Below are 15006 nucleotides of genomic sequence, written 5' to 3' on the forward strand. Positions count from 1 at the left end.
GTTTCGCCGCCACCGCGATGGCGAGCTCGAGATAAGTATCTATACGCACAGAGCGGTCCAGGCTGGCTTCGCGGCTCGACGGAGATTAGCGCCAGCCGGCTGCTTCCGACCTGGTGCTGTCTCTCTCGCTCTCGCGGGGCGTGCCGTAGCTTGCCGTGGGGGAGCGAGAGAGAGAGAGAGACCGGCCGGCGGGCGGGGCGGTCCGTTTTGCGGACCGTGTCAGAAATAAGATCGCCATCGGCCATCTAAATGTGTTGATTGGGAATGGGGGCTGTTCCGCTCCGCTCAGTTTGGCCGCTTTTTTTATCCGCGCTCAAATTGCTCGCCGAATAGGTGGACGTTCCACTGCGTTGCCGTCGTTTCCACGACGCCCAGAGGCCCAGACGCACGACGGACCTGGTGCGGGAGCGGCCGGACGGGGCCGCCGAGAACCACTTGACACAGTGGGCCAGAAGACCGGTGGAGGCGGACAAAACTCTAGACGCGTTTTGAGATTCAGAGTCGCTAAGCAGGACTCGAACCGAACGTGTGACCCCACCAATGCGCACTTGATCTGAGTTTTTGCCGTGTGCTCTCAATGTGCCTGAGCCTTACGACCTGTCGTGTGCTAATAGCAGCCGACTGCGGTTCGACGCCCGTTAGCCGCGACGGGAAAAGTAGCCCCTCAAGCGACGGTTGAGGCGACGGCCCATATGGGGTGCCCACTGCGAACCGCACCTATCATTGTTGTTGTTGTTTTCGAGGACTAGTCCATGATAGGGTTAGACGGCTATCGGCTCGCCGAAGCTGCGCGAAGACTGTGCACTTGCCACTCACGAAGACGACGCACTTTGGCAAGTTCCTTTCGTTTTCTTCCATTCACAGACTCAACCAGACATGAGAAAATTAAGCAGCGGGAAGCACAAGTAAGCACAGACTCTTCTCAACTTGCCTCACGACTTTCAAAATAAAATAACAACAATCGGAAGTGCCAACGTAACGAAACATACCAACTACTAACAACTGAACGGCGTTTCAAGAAAGAAAGACGCTAGGATCTTCTGTTCTCCAAATTTTTGCGCGATGACTCAAAGTGCCGCGAGAGAAAACACACATGCCACACCAGAAGCACCGTCGTCGGCGCATTATTTTTTCGTGGACGTGGGTGTGGGTTCGGCCTGTTCGGTCGCGCCGCCTTGGCCGCCGCGCCGCCGCGCCACGCAAGAAGGCGGAAATCCGTATGGATTTCTCCGCGCCGAGGCTTTGCTTTGGCCAAGGCGGCGGCGCTCCCTGAGTCTCGCGCCGAGCGAGACTTCGAGACTCTCGAGTCTCCCCCGCGCTTTCTTCGGCCTGTGACGCCGCGCGCTGAATCATCCGCGAATTTATAATGAAGAAAACTAATGCTGCTCGCGGTGTCACATTTCCAGGTCAGAGAACGGGGCGGCAACAATAACAGCCCAGGCGGGCGAGGGAGCTGGCCTGGGCTTGTGTGCAAAACGGCTCGGGGATTGAGTTGAAACTCGTCCAAGTGAGCGCGCCGGCGCGCCGGCGCGGCGACTTGTTGAGGTTAGGACGACCGCCGGATTCAGTTCTGCGCCTCTCTCGCGTCAGCGGAAAACTCCCGAATACAAAGTGAAGGTTTGTTATGGTCCTGGCCGCGGCCGCCATGGCGCGCCAGCTCTCTTTCCTTCTCTCTCTCTCTTTCATGTGAAATGCCTCATTTACTCCGGCGCGCGAAAACCCGTCCCAGCCGGTGCCTTGCCGTCTCGGCCGGTCGCAGCGAACGCAGCAAGCGCGCACCAAGGGTCCCGAAGGATCGGATCCGCTCCCAGAAAGTGAGAGCACCGCAGGATGGGCCTGGATGGGCCGGCCGGCAGAGGAAGGGAAGGGAGAGAGGGCCGAGAGGGCGGACGTTGTTGCGACTGTTGCGCGGCCCTACAGGACTAAAGGACGGGGAAGGCGAGGCCCGGCGAGGCCCTCGAGGCGAGGTGGGGGAAGCATCCCACATGGAGAAACCTTGCCAGAAGAACAGGTGGAGTGGAGGCCTGCCGGGCCGCCGCCTGCAGGGCGAGTGCTGCTTTCGTCTCTCTCGCACTCAAAGGGCGTTGCGTATGGGGGCGCGAGAGAGACAGCGCGGAGGAGCAGAGGCAGCCTGCCTGCTCCCAGTGGGGCCCCCCCCGGGCCCCCCACCCCGCGCCGTGCCCCCTTTCACCGGGGTCACTATCTTGGCCCGCTTCCCCTCCACTGTCTTGACGCACCGTCCGGGCGGGCTGCCGCGCTGCCGCTCCCATCTCCCTCAATTGCCTCTCGTAAGGCCTTAGCATAATCCGTTGCAGTTTCAAACTGCCCCGCGGCGCCTCGAACTGAGGCAAAGGGATCGCGTAAAGCTGCCGGAATTTCTGGTGACGTTTTTGCTGGGTGTCACAGGCGATTCTCATTCGGAGGGAAGCTTTTTGAATGGGATTACTTGATTTTCAGGAAGTTACAGTGTAGCATCTGTAAACCCGCGCGGTGACGCGCGGCGCCTTTGACCACAGTGATGTGCTCGCTCGCCCCCGTTTGTGTAATGCCCTCCATAAATTTCGGTTTCAGTGTCAATTATTTCCACATTTCTCTCCTCTCTTTCGGTTCTCTCTCCTCGTCTGGTTCCCACGCTGCCCCAACAAGGTCCGGGCAGAGCAGGGCCGCTGCCGCGGCAGGGCGCTGGACTCTTGGCTTCTGCCGGCTTCTGCTCTACTCCACTCCGCCGCCCCGCCCGCCCGCCCCGCCCCGCCGAAACGCGCGGCGACGCAGGCCGTCTCTGTCGCTCGGCCGTCGGTCCCCGTCGGTCCCACGACAGGCTGCTGGTTGGTGCTTCGCAGCGTTCGCAGCGCTTCGGGGGCGGCCGGCCCTGTCATTTCCGGAAGCGGAGTCATTATAGACACGCAGCGTTTAAATAATAAAAATGGGTCTTATATACACGCAGCGTGTATATAATATATATACATCTTATTTTCACGCAGCGTGTCTCCAAGGCCCAGTTTTATTATTTACACGCAGGAAAAGTTTTGCTGCGTGTAAATAATAGTTTGGCTTTTATTTAAACGCTGCGTGTCTCCAAGACACCAAAAATTATTGGCACGCAGGATTGTAAAAAGTCTTCCGACCGGCGACTGAGTCCGGCATGGCGGCTTGGTGGGTGAGTGGGTCCGTGCTTGCACGGGAATTTTTTGGCCCGGGTTCGAGACTTGCCTTCTTCTCAAAAAATTTCTGCGTGTTAATAATGAAAACCGGTGTTGTTTCAACGCTGCGTGTTTATAATAAATTCACATGTTATTTACACGCAGCGTGTCTGCAATTCGAGTTTTATTATTTACACGCAGGAAAAGTTTTGCTGCGTGCAAATAATATTTTGGCTTTTATTTAAACGCTGCGTGTCTCCAAGACACCAAAAAATTATTGGCACGCAGGCTTGTAAAAAGTCTTCCGACCGGCGACTGAGTCCGGCATAGCGGCTTGGTGGATGAGTGGGTCCGTCCATGTACGGGAATTTTTTGGCCCGGGTTCGAGACTTCGTCTTTTTCTCAAAAAAATTCTGCGTGTCAATAATGAAAACCGGTGTTGTTTCAACGCTGCGTGTTTATAATAAATTCACATGTAATTTACACGCAGCGTGTCTGCAAGACCCAGTTTTATTATTTACACGCAGAAATTTTTTGAGAAAAAGACGAAGTCTCGAACCCGGGCCAAAAAATTCCCGTACAAGCACGGACCCACTCATCCACCAAGCCGCCATGCCGGACTCAGTCGCCGGTCGGAAGACTTTTTACAATCCTGCGTGCCAATAATTTTATGGTGTCTTGGAGACACGCAGCGTTTAAATAAAAGCCAAAATATTATTTGCACGCAGCAAAACTTTTCCTGCGTGTAAATAATAAAACTCGAATTGCAGACACGCTGCGTGTAAATAACTTGTGAATTTATTATAAACACGCAGCGTTGAAACAACACCGGTTTTCATTATTGACACGCAGAAATTTTTTGAGAAGAAGGCAAGTCTCGAACCCGGGCCAAAAAATTCCCCTGCAAGCACGGACCCACTCACCCACCAAGCTGCCATGCCGGACTCAGTCGCCGGTCGGAAGACTTTTTACAATCCTGCGTGCCAATAATTTTTTGGTGCCTTGGAGACACGCAGCGTTTAAATAAAAGCCAAAATATTATTTGCACGCAGGAACATTTTGTCCCACATGGCCACCGTCGGTGGACGTCTGAGGGGAAAAATCCTGCGTGTCAATAATTTTTTTTCTGTTATGTGCACGCTGCGTGTACATAAAGTCCAATTTTATTATTTAAACGCTGCGTGTATATAATATTAGTCTTCCGGAAGCAGTCGGTCCATTCAAACAATGCGGTGCGATTGTCTTTGTCTTTCTTCCCAATCTGCGGCGCTGCCTGCCCGCCTCTGCCTCCCCGCTGCCCTTCCGACACGTGGGCGGGAAATTTCTCCCGACGAAGAAGAAAGTGCGTGTGTAAACCTTGATCTGGTTCTGGCACCGGACGGCCCGAGCGCGATGTTTCGATGCCCCGACCGGTCCTGCCGATGCGCCGAGCGCGGTGCAGCCCGCGCAGCCCGCAGCCCCAGGCAGTGCCGGACGGCCGACGAAACCCCGCACCCGTTTGATGATGTCGTTTGGTCGCTATTTTTGACGTTGTGGTACAGTGCCGCAAACTGGCCGCAAAATTAGCGTCAACATTGCCTGGTGGGGAGGCCTTAATTTTGCAGTGTCGAACCTTTTGGAATGACGGCGACTCGCGGTGGCTCGCAGAGCGCCTCTCCGTTGGCAGTCGACGAGGGCCGCCTTCGTCGCTCCATCTCTCTCGCACTCGTGGGGCGTCCCGTATAGGTGCGAGAGAGACAGAGCGACGTAGTCTGCCCCTCGGAGTCAGTCGACAGGGTGTTGCGGGCGGGGCCGCGCGGCCCACTGGCCAGGCCGGCCGAGGCCCAGTAGGCCCTGGTCCAGGTCGCCTCGCCTCCTATCCGAGCCGTTGGCGGCGTTAGTCGGCACCCCGGTGGGCCGTGTTGAACGTCGCCGTAAACTAACGGGTGGAGCGGCGCGGCCTTCCGTTGGCGAAGGTGAGGTGGCCACTCTAGCGGAGGGCTGCTGTCCATTAATTGGCTGTTTATGACGCGTCCGCCTCCCGCCGAGGCGAAGTGCGGTGCTAGGGTGGCCAACTCACCGCCCTGGAGCCAGCCAGGTGACGCGAGGTTTTGGCAGTGCCGCGACGCCGTGCCAGTGACGTCACCGCGGGGGCGTGCGCGGCGTGCGCGTCACGAGGCGCGACGCGAATGCCGATGCGACACCCGGCGGCCTGGCTGCCTTGCCCCGCCTTGCCCCGCCTTGCCCCGGATGCGTGTGCCACAGTGTGGTGGTGCAAGCGAGGCGCGTTCGCTAATAGGGGCGCCACTCGGCGGCGCGGCGCCCTGTAGTGGTTCCCCCCGCCCGCGCGCCCCCGCGCCACGCTCCGAGGGACAAGAGGCGCGGCGCTTCCGCGAGTCGGCAACCCTACAGCGTCACCGCGGGGAAGTCCATATTCAGGGGGAAAAGGAGGGAGTCGAAAGGGGAAGTCGCATTGGAACACCGAAGGACAAAGTTGGGCATACGCAGTGACTCCCAGCCATTGGCGCCAACCCTAGCTCCCACTGGTCCGCCACGACGCAATGCTAATTGTTTGTCCTCCGAGCTGCACTACACGACACGGATCATGCAAATGGCGCGGGAAACCGGCCGGCGTGCCGAGCGGCGTGCCCGTCCCGACCGCCCCGTCCCGTCCCGACCCGGACCACGCTGAACTGGCGGACCTCCCGGACGCACTTTTCGATCCGGGAGCGCTGCCGCTGTGCTCGACGCATGCGTCGACGGCGGCCCCGCCGGTAATAATATTATTTTAAAGTGCGCACTGCACTGCAAGGCCTGCAAGCTGCAGGGGACACATGCCGTGTCGCATCGCGTCGCTCGGGGGGGTCGGCCCGGCCCGGCCCGGCGGCCTGCTACATGTCGAACCTGTTTCCATTCATTCTAGGAACTTTCTAAAACAGGGCGCGGGATGGCCCAGCCGATGGCCCGGCCCGGTCGGCCCGATCGCCAGCGCCGCTGCACCACCGTCACGCACGCCAGTTTTATTTCGGCTGCTGCATTTGGGCGTGCAGCCAATTTGCGGGCCGGTGCAGCGGGCTGGGTGCAGCAGTGCAGCGTGCGCGGCGCGCGCGGAAGGGTGTCCGGCCGCGGTTCGCGTCTTGCTCGCGCGCGCTCGCCCGTTCGCCGCGCCCGGATAACGCCCGCTACACTGCCAGTGAACCTGCATCGCCGCGGCCCCCGGGTTCAAACAACACATCTTTCTCAAAAATTATCATTTCTTGATGAAAGTCGGACAGATGGCTCAATTAATTAAAACCGCTGACGGGGTAATTAGGAAGCCGAAATAATTGCATGATTGGTCGCAAGGTGCTGAATGAAGAGCGTGATAGACGTGGGTAATTACTACGATGATCCGACGCGGAGCCACGCGGAGCACGGTTAGCTCGTGTTTTGCACTTTTGCAAGGCTCCACATGATACTGAAATGCATGCTAACGTTTGCATCTCAGCCGCAAAGCTCGCCATGCAACCGAGAGAACTGCAAGCCAATGCTTGCGTCGTGCCTTGCAGATCCGCACTCAATGCCTTGCGCTTTTCTCCGCTCGTGAAGGGCGCGCCATGCAAAGGTGCAAGGACCGCCTTGCCGGTCCCGCAAGGAATGGAGTGCGGTCTGCGCGGGTCTGCCTTGCAAAAGTGCAAGGCAGCCCTCACACTCGCACAAGAAAAATGCAAGGGGCACCTTGCGATCCGGGTTGCAACACTGCAAGGCAGCCCTTGCACTTTCATTGCAAGGCACGCTTCCCGATGCGCCTCTTCCTCCTCATATTCTTCTCCTCATGGAGCACGCCCCAAAGGGCTGATGCGCAACTGGGTGGGTGGAATCGAACCCCGGTCCTGTAGCTTCGTAGCGCGGACGCTTACCCCGAGACTACAGGACTTGTCGAGGTTCCGGCGGCGCCGTACTGCACATGGCCCGAGCGCGCCGGAGGGGACAGCTGCTGCGTGCGATGGTGGGGGTAGCCTTGCAATCAAGACGCAATGGTCTGCTTGCACTGTTGCAAGGCAAGCCCGAGGGCAAGCCGCAGGCCGAGGCATGCGGAATCGCAAAGCAGCCTTTGCATTACCGCAAGGGACGGCCTGCATCGTCGAAGTGGGGATGGACTTGCAATTCTGCAAGGCCTTCCATGCGACTGCGCAGGGCAAACCTTGCGTTTTGTACCGTTCTGCCTTGCAGAATCGCAAGGCGGGAGACAGTGCAATTAATGCCTTGCGTTTCTGCAAGTTATTACTTGCAATTGTAGGAAACGCATACACCACGCAAGGTGTTCCTTGCAAAAATGTCATTTGCAGATCAAAATGCAAGGCTTGCCTTGCATTTTGCCTTGCACTTGGCCGAATCGCAAAAGTCGGGACCACAGTGAGCCACGCGGAGCTACGCGGAGCTAGGCGGCACTGCTGGGGTTGATTCGATTGAATGAAGCTGCGGAAACAGAATGAATGGCCGGGGTCGCGCGGCGGGCGGGGCGGGGCGGCGGGCGGGGCGGGGCGGGGCGGGGCGGGGCGGGGCGGGGCGGGGCGGGGCGGGGCGGGCTCCCCTCCGCCTTTCCTTCTTTTCGTTTTGCCCGCGCACCGCGTCGCCTTTCGGTTTCAAAAAGTCCGCCGAGTGGTCGCGAGGCCTCCCCCCACCACCGGCCGCCACCGGCCGCGGAGCCGCGGGACGAGGGACTCCCTCGAGGGACGGGCGCGGCGGCGCGGCGGCGCGACGCTGAGGCGGGCAGGGCAGGGGCCTGGCGGGCCTCGCGGGGAGCGCCGCGTACTCGTACTGTGTTAGTAGGTCGCCGGCCCGGGCGGGGCGGGGCGGGGCGGGGCGGCCGTTGGCTTTCTCCTGCAGGGGGCATCGCGGGGACGGGACGGGCTCCTGGCCGGTGCGAGCGGCAAGCCAGCCAGCCGGCCAGGCGGGCGGGGGTACGGCCAGGCCAACGCCGTGGTGGGGGGTGGCGGCGTGTGGCTGGAGCTTCGCCGCTTCGCAGCGCAGCGCGGAGCCTTTCTTCAGTCAGTATCGTCGGACAGCGCCGGCCCGAGCGGACCGCAATCGTAGAGCGCGTGCGTGCGTGTGTGCGTGTGTTTGTGTGTGCCGCGCACGACCGAGTGCCCCGTCGCGAGTGTGTGGTGGTGCTTGTGTGTGTGACCAGGATTTTCTGAGTGCAATTTGTTTGTTCCCTTGGAATACTACCCGCCGACCTGCCGCCGGTAAGTCGCCAGGGTGTTTTGGATACTCCGCGAGTCCCGGTGTCAAGACAGGCGAGGGTCCTGGTGTTCTGCGGAGCCTCCAGCAGCCTCCAGCAGCGTCATCAGCCCCCGGCTGGAGCACAAGGATTTGTCGCGCTTCAGCGGGCAGCGGTCTCCCGCTGGACTTGCCCGCACGGCGTGGGTGCCTCTGGACTTTGCGGGTCCTTCCTGTCATCCGACGAGTCCTGCTGGACGTCCGAGGACCTGCTGCAGCAGGGAGAGGCGCTGTCACAGCGCGTGAGGGAACACATTCCTGCACACAGTCCTGCCGGCGGTCCGCCGCGAGGGTCCGCCGTGTGGGTCTGCATCTCCCGAGGGAAAGGGAGAGAGGAGGAGGAGAGTGGTCCGACAGAGAAAGGCGCTGGGCTCGCTCGGCGCCGTGCTGTGCCGGGCAGCCCACTTCGAGATGGGACGGATGATCTGCCCGTCCGTCCGCGGCGTCCGCGGCGTCCGCGCAGTGACACGGATACAGGTGTACGTCAGCGCAGTGGAGTGGCTGCACACAGCCTCATCTCGGAATGCAACAAGCCTGCCCCGGCGTGCGTGTGTGTGTGTGCGACCGAGTGTTTGGGCCGCACACGTACGCGTCCTGACAGGCGGTGACGGACCGGCGACAGGCGTGGACCACCGACTGAGATGTCACTCAAAGCCGGCGTTGCGGGCGATGCCACGGCGATGCCACGGCCATGCCTGCGCTCACATGGACGGTCTGCTCGCTCTGCTTTGCGGCGCCTGCACGGCCTGCACGGCCTGCACCGGCAGCGCGCTGGCTGCGCTGGAGGCGCTCCAGGCGGAGAGCGAGGGGAGAAAGCACCGGCAAGGCGTCCGCCGTGGTCTATTTCCTGCCGGGCCGGCCTTGAGATAAGGAATGAAATGGCTCACACGGCTGACCAAGTTTACTGCCGCCGGCAGCGCCGCCGCCTCCTGGCCGCCTCGCCCCCGCTTAGCCGCGCCCCGGGGTGGCTCCTCCACGGTTGCTGCGGGGCGCCGCACAGTGGGCCGGTCAAAGACCCCGACGCGTTTTGAGTTCCAGAGTCGCTAAATGGCCCTCAAACCGGACGTGTGACCCCACCAATGGATTGCTCTCCGGACGAGGAATCCATTGGTGGGGTCACACGTTCGGTTCGAGTCCTGTGAAGCGACTCTAGAGCTAACGCGTCTGGAGTTTTGGCCGCCGGCACCGGTCTTCCGGCCCACTGTGCGGCGGCGGCATCACGTCGAGGGACGCCCCTAGATTGCCTCAGAGTCCGCGGCCATGGCCAAGTGCGGACCGGACCGACTGCAGTTAGTTTGGTACTCGCCGGCCGTGACAGTGAGCCTGCGTCAGCAGTGCGTCAGCCTCGTCCATGGCGTCCATGGCGGCTGTCCGTCTCGCCAGCTCGTGTCGCAGCGCAGCCCCTCCCCTCCCTCTTCCTCCTGCCGCTCCTTGTTGATCTTCGTAGCGTTCGGTCAGAACATCCCAAAAAGTTGGCCCATAGACGACGGTACAGCTGCTCAACTCGAACAGAAATCAACCAAACTGCTGCTATCCTTCGGTGTCGCTATCGCTCTCTTACAGCCGAAAAAAATAATAACCAGCGTGGAGCTGTCGGTGTCTGGCGGGTGTCTGGTTGGCGGCAATTTGGTTACTACACTGTCACGCCGCCGAGCCTGGTGACACGTACAGTGCGACGCGACGCCGCAAGCCAAGAGTGCCATCATCGTCGCCAAGGTCAGGGCGCCGCGCCATGCGGCAAGGCGTCGCTTCCGCCCACTTTCCTCGATCGAGATGTTCGATGTTCGAGTTTTTCGATGTTCGATGTTCTAGATCGGCCGTGTGGCATCTCAGTTTGCTACACCACTTTCGGCCTCCGCTGGGCCACACAACCTCCACTGTGTCATTCGCATTATTTCTGTGGGTCGTCACCGTGTGACATCGATTCCACCTTCTGCAGGCCTTCAGCCTTTTGAGGAGCTTCTTCTTGGGTGTGGCGGGTCTGGTTCATTGACTCTCAGAATCGCGTCTCCGGCCAAAACGCTGTTGTTGTTGTGGTTCCAACCGGCGAATATTGTCAAGCACCGCACCTGCTGCCGGGCCGCCGGGCCTTTGGGCCTTCGGACTTTCCCTTTCGTGTCGCCAGGAAGTTCGCCGACCGCAAGGGCCGCATGGCCGCAGGGCCCAGGGCCCAGGGCCCCGGCCCGCTCATTCCGAGGGGGAGGTCCCGTCGGCCTGTCTCTCTCGCACCTTCGGCACGCCCCATGAGTGCGAGAGAGAGGCCTCCCGCAGGGCCGCAGGGCTCAGGACGCTAATCGCTGCACCACCGCGGGGGAGGCGGAGCCGGGCAGACCGAGCAGGCAGGCAGGCAGGCAGGCAGGGCTGGCATCCTAATAAACCCGCGCGGCCGCACGGCGCGGGCACGGCCACCGCAAGGAACAGTGTGTGCCGCGGCGGCCGCGGCGGCGCCAGCTTTCTCGGCTACTCATTTAAAAACGGAACATTAAGGAATTAGCAAGGTGTCCGGCGCAGTTCCGGCAGAAATGGTCACTCACTCCACTGGCATTCTCTTTCTCTGTCTGCCTGGCTGGCGTGCCATCGCAGCGCACAGTGGGCCAGAAGACCGGAGGAGGCGGCCAAAGACGCGTTTTGATCTCCAGTGTCGCTTAACAGGACTCGAACCGGACGTGTGACCCCACCAATGGATTCCTCGTTCGGAGAGCATTCCATTGGTGGGGTCACACGTTGGGTTCCAGGCTCATTCAGCGACTCTGGAGCTCAAAACGCGTCTTTGGCCGCCTCCACCGGTCTTCTGGCCCACTGTGCGGCGGCGTCGTCGGCCCAGCAGTGCAGCCGGCGAAGCGAGAAAGGGGCGGCGCACGCGCCAAACAGCCCAAACAGCCCGACGGCCGAAAGTGTAGCGGATTGAGTAATGCCGGACGATTCGGCCCAAAACTGTCTCGCGTAACGAGCGCGTCGCGGCCGGGGCGGGCGGGGCGGGGCGGGCCCGGGGGGGGGCGGGCGGGGGGCCGGGGCGGGGCGGGTGCCAAGGACGTCGCGCGCCGCATGGCTGGCGCCCTAATCGCCTGACGACGCGGAACACGCCGCCGTGCTTTACTCGATGCTTTTCCCTTTTTCTCGTGTTTGCTGCTTTTTCCCGCTTTTTTCTGCTGCGACCGCTGTTTCGCTGTTTGCACGCCTTGCATGAGGTTTGTTTTAAACGCTCAAGTTGAACAGCTGCTTGCTGTCGCTCGCACTCACACGCCTGTTCTTACGCACCGCCACACTGGAACGGGTTGCCTCTGAGCGCGGCTTGCTGCCATCTTTTCCGTTTTCTGGCTCTCGCCTCGAAGGGGCTAGCATCGGCATGGCCAACATTGGCTGCTCGAGGAGCGACCACCTCTGTCGCCGTGCGTGTTTTTCCTGCTGATTGCTGGGCGCCTGGCCCCGGCATGTCCCCGGGGTCGAGTGTGGCGGAGGGCAAGCGCGGCAAGCGCTTCGAGTCCCGCTGTGTCCCGCTAGTACACTGGCGCTAGTCCGTCTCTCTCCCCCAAAAGGGCCGGCAGGCCGCGGCAGGCCCGAAAGGCGGATGCCTGGCAGTCGTTCTTGAGTCATCCTCCTCGCCCCGGTGACTTCAGCCGCGCCGTCGGGCCGGACGCTGGCTCGGCCTGAGGCTCGGCCTGAGCGGAGACTTGAACGCGGGGCGGAACGGCTGATTAATATTTCCTGATGGGTCGGCCGCCGGGCGATAGACAAGGCCTGTTTCCACGCGGCCTTTGTTAACCGGGCGATCACATCAAGCCGCGCTTCCCGTCTCGCTCGCACTCGCAGGCTGCCGCGTGGGGGTGCGAGGGAGACGGCGTGCCGCCACGCGCCGCGGCGCCCACACTGTGGGCCGCAGCCATTGCAGCCATTGTCCATTGAGCGCTACCGATAGCGCACACGTGGGCCCAGCAGCACGAATATGGGTCACCCGATGGCCATCTCGAGAGACAGGTGCTACATTGTCCGAGGTCATCACCCGGGGGTCCCTCATCATCATGCCTCATGTGTTGGGAAGGGTGGCGTTGAAGACCCCTCTCTCTGTCTAGGCAGGCCGGTGCCGGCCCACAGTGGACCGGTGGAGGCAGCAAAAACTCTAGACGCGTTTTGAGCTCCAGAGTCGTCAAACAGGACTCGCACCGAACGTGTGACCCCACCAATGGATTCCCTCGTTCGAAGAGCAATCCATTGGTGGGGTCACACGTTCGATTCGAATCCCATTTAGCGATTCTGGAGCTCAAAACGCGTGTGGAATTTTTTCGCCTACCGGTCTTCTGGTCCACTGTGGGCCGGTCGCTGTTGGACACACGACCCTTCTTGCCTTCACTCTCTCACTCGCACTCGCGGCAGGCGCGTGTCCACATATTGACGGCAGCGCTAAAAGTTTCTCTTAAAATGACGGAAGGCTGGGCCCGGCACGCCATGGGATGGGAGCGGAGCGGACGCGGGGGGACGCCACTAGGTCAGCGAGAGAAAGACAGCCTGTGGTCGCGTGGAGACTCTTTACTCGGGTCATGAATGGCTGTCTTTACACTGTCGGAACACTTAAAGCTGAAACGGCTGGCTATTGAGGCTGCGGTACATTACAACTGCATACCGTCGTGAACCCTTTCTTCTTTGGCAAACAATTTACTACCACCGGAATGTTTTTGGTTGTTTCTTTTTTGCGATTATTTTTTTTGGCGTTAGATGACTGTGGTGCTCCTATGTCCGACTGTTCACTGAAATGGTATCAGCGGAAGTCGCACATGCTGTTGTAGTGTTCCAGCTGAAACCTCGTGGAGAATTTAGCCGATTCCGACAGTGTACGTCCTGCGGCTGGCTGGCCTGGCTGGCCTGGCAGTGCAGTGGCTAGGCGGTGCCGTCTTGACAGAGGTCAGCGGCAGCGCCACGGAACGGATAACCCCAGGCAGCCGGCTTCGAGTGCAAGGCACATCTCGCGCCGGCCTCTCCGCGTCCCGCCCGCCGTCCGGAGGGACTTCCCCCGGACGACGGCGACCCTCTCGTCGCCAAGGCGTTTCGACCGCCGCACTGGTGGCGCGGTGGGCACGGCGACGAAAGCGCGCGCGTCGCACCACTGACCACTTTTCACTCAATTATCAATCGCGGTGCGATGCCTCGGTACCTCCCGAAAGGCACCGCAAAGACCTGCCTGCCGGGCCCGCCGGGACGCCAGTGCGGTGCCCAAGGACTCTACGCCGGCCGCCCAGCGCGCCTAGCCGGCCGGGAAAAGCCATGACTTGCAACAACAGGGAGATCCTCATCCCGATGAGTCCGACGCGTGGCCGCTGATTTCTTTCTGCAGATGACACCGATACCCAGAAACGGTCCGGCCCGCCGCCAAGCCGCCGCCAAGGCGCGCCTCGGGCCCCTCGGCGAGAGAAACAGAGATACCCGTCGCCTCGATGAATGGGGAATGGGACGGGACCGGTACTACTCTCTTGGATCCTCTCTTGTTCTCCTCCTCCAAGAGGGTCCTCCTCCTCCTTATTTTACACACGTTTCCTCGTTTCGCTTTCGTGCGGCGTCTCTTTTTTCTCTCTGTCTGTTACAGTGATCGCACTGGCCATCGGCCAATGATCGCGTCCTGCGGCGGCCAGCTCGGTCCCCTTCCTTTTTCTTTTCGTTTTGTTTGTTTCTTGGCGATCGGTTATTTATTTGTATTGTATTTCCACGATGAGGACGTTTGCGGTATAGTTTGTAAAATGGGACCGCTCCAGTCGGCTGGCGCCTCACGTGTCCATTCACGAAAGACTTTTTTCCTTTGGTCATCACCAATCTTTTGATATGTGTTCATTCGATGTAAAATTTGAGTCGCTCTCGCAGTACAATGTCTCGCCTAGTTCTATTCTCAGGCGGTGGCGCGTGCATACCGGCGTTACAGGCCCTGCTGAGGTTAGGTTAGGTCAGGTTAGTGCTCTAGTGTGCCCGGCGGGTGTGATAAATTGACCGTCACCTTGAAGTGAAATGTGGCCCCCGGACACGGACACGGAGAGAGTGAAGGGGCCGTGGAACTAGCCCACAACCTGCTGAGAAGCGCCCAAATCCGTAGCCGCTTGAATTCTAATGAGCATTACTTTTTCGAAATGAGCGTGGGAAGCTCATTTTCGCCCACACAATGGTCCACTCGCATGGGGCACTCTACTACTGCCACCACTGTAAACTGAGTTCTCGTCCGTTTTAGAGCAATTTGTGCCGTACCATCCATGATTTTGGATAGTTTTAAGTCTTTTGTCGTGAGTGAACCGTGGCAACACTTTTTTCGTGCCTGTTCCCGGACGATGAAGTTTCATTCCATCCTCTTTGTTCATGACGGTTGAGCGGTTTGCCAGCGTCCAGAGCACCATCACCATCGCCACGCCAGCCAGGATGACCGTGAACCAACGAGAAAGCTCTCTTTTGGCGGGAAATCCGAAATTGGAGCCTGTGATTGGTCGGGACGGGGAGCAGCGCCGGGAGCGGTGGTAGAGTGTGTAATGCCGGAGTCACGACTCGGCGGTGTCGCCCGCCAGCAGGCTGCTTCCGTCTCTCTCGCACTCACGGGGCGTTGGGCGTGCGTTTGGCGTGGCGTGCGAGCGAGACAGGGAGGCGGACGCGCGACGAG

The 15006-nt window shown here is 60.3% G+C and overlaps 1 protein-coding gene across 2 annotated transcripts in view; it reads left to right on the forward strand.

Annotated features, from left to right (window-relative positions):
* The first annotated feature begins 1358 nt into the window (after positions 1-1358).
* LOC117645673 overlaps positions 1359-15006 on the forward strand; it is a 29832-nt gene continuing 16184 nt past the window's right edge. Inside the window, exon 1 of one of the 2 annotated variants that reach the window (XM_034385985.1) lies at positions 1359-1406. In XM_034385985.1, coding sequence (XP_034241876.1) covers positions 1380-1406 — 27 coding nt within the window. In that variant the 5' untranslated portion in view covers positions 1359-1379. Of the gene's footprint in view, positions 1407-8155; positions 8348-15006 lie in introns of those variants that run through there. The other variant, XM_034385987.1, reaches the window with a different exon arrangement.

This window comes from Thrips palmi, unplaced genomic scaffold (genome assembly GCF_012932325.1).
Source record: "Thrips palmi isolate BJ-2018 unplaced genomic scaffold, TpBJ-2018v1 HiC_scaffold_19, whole genome shotgun sequence".
NCBI classification, from domain to species: domain Eukaryota; kingdom Metazoa; phylum Arthropoda; class Insecta; order Thysanoptera; family Thripidae; genus Thrips; species Thrips palmi.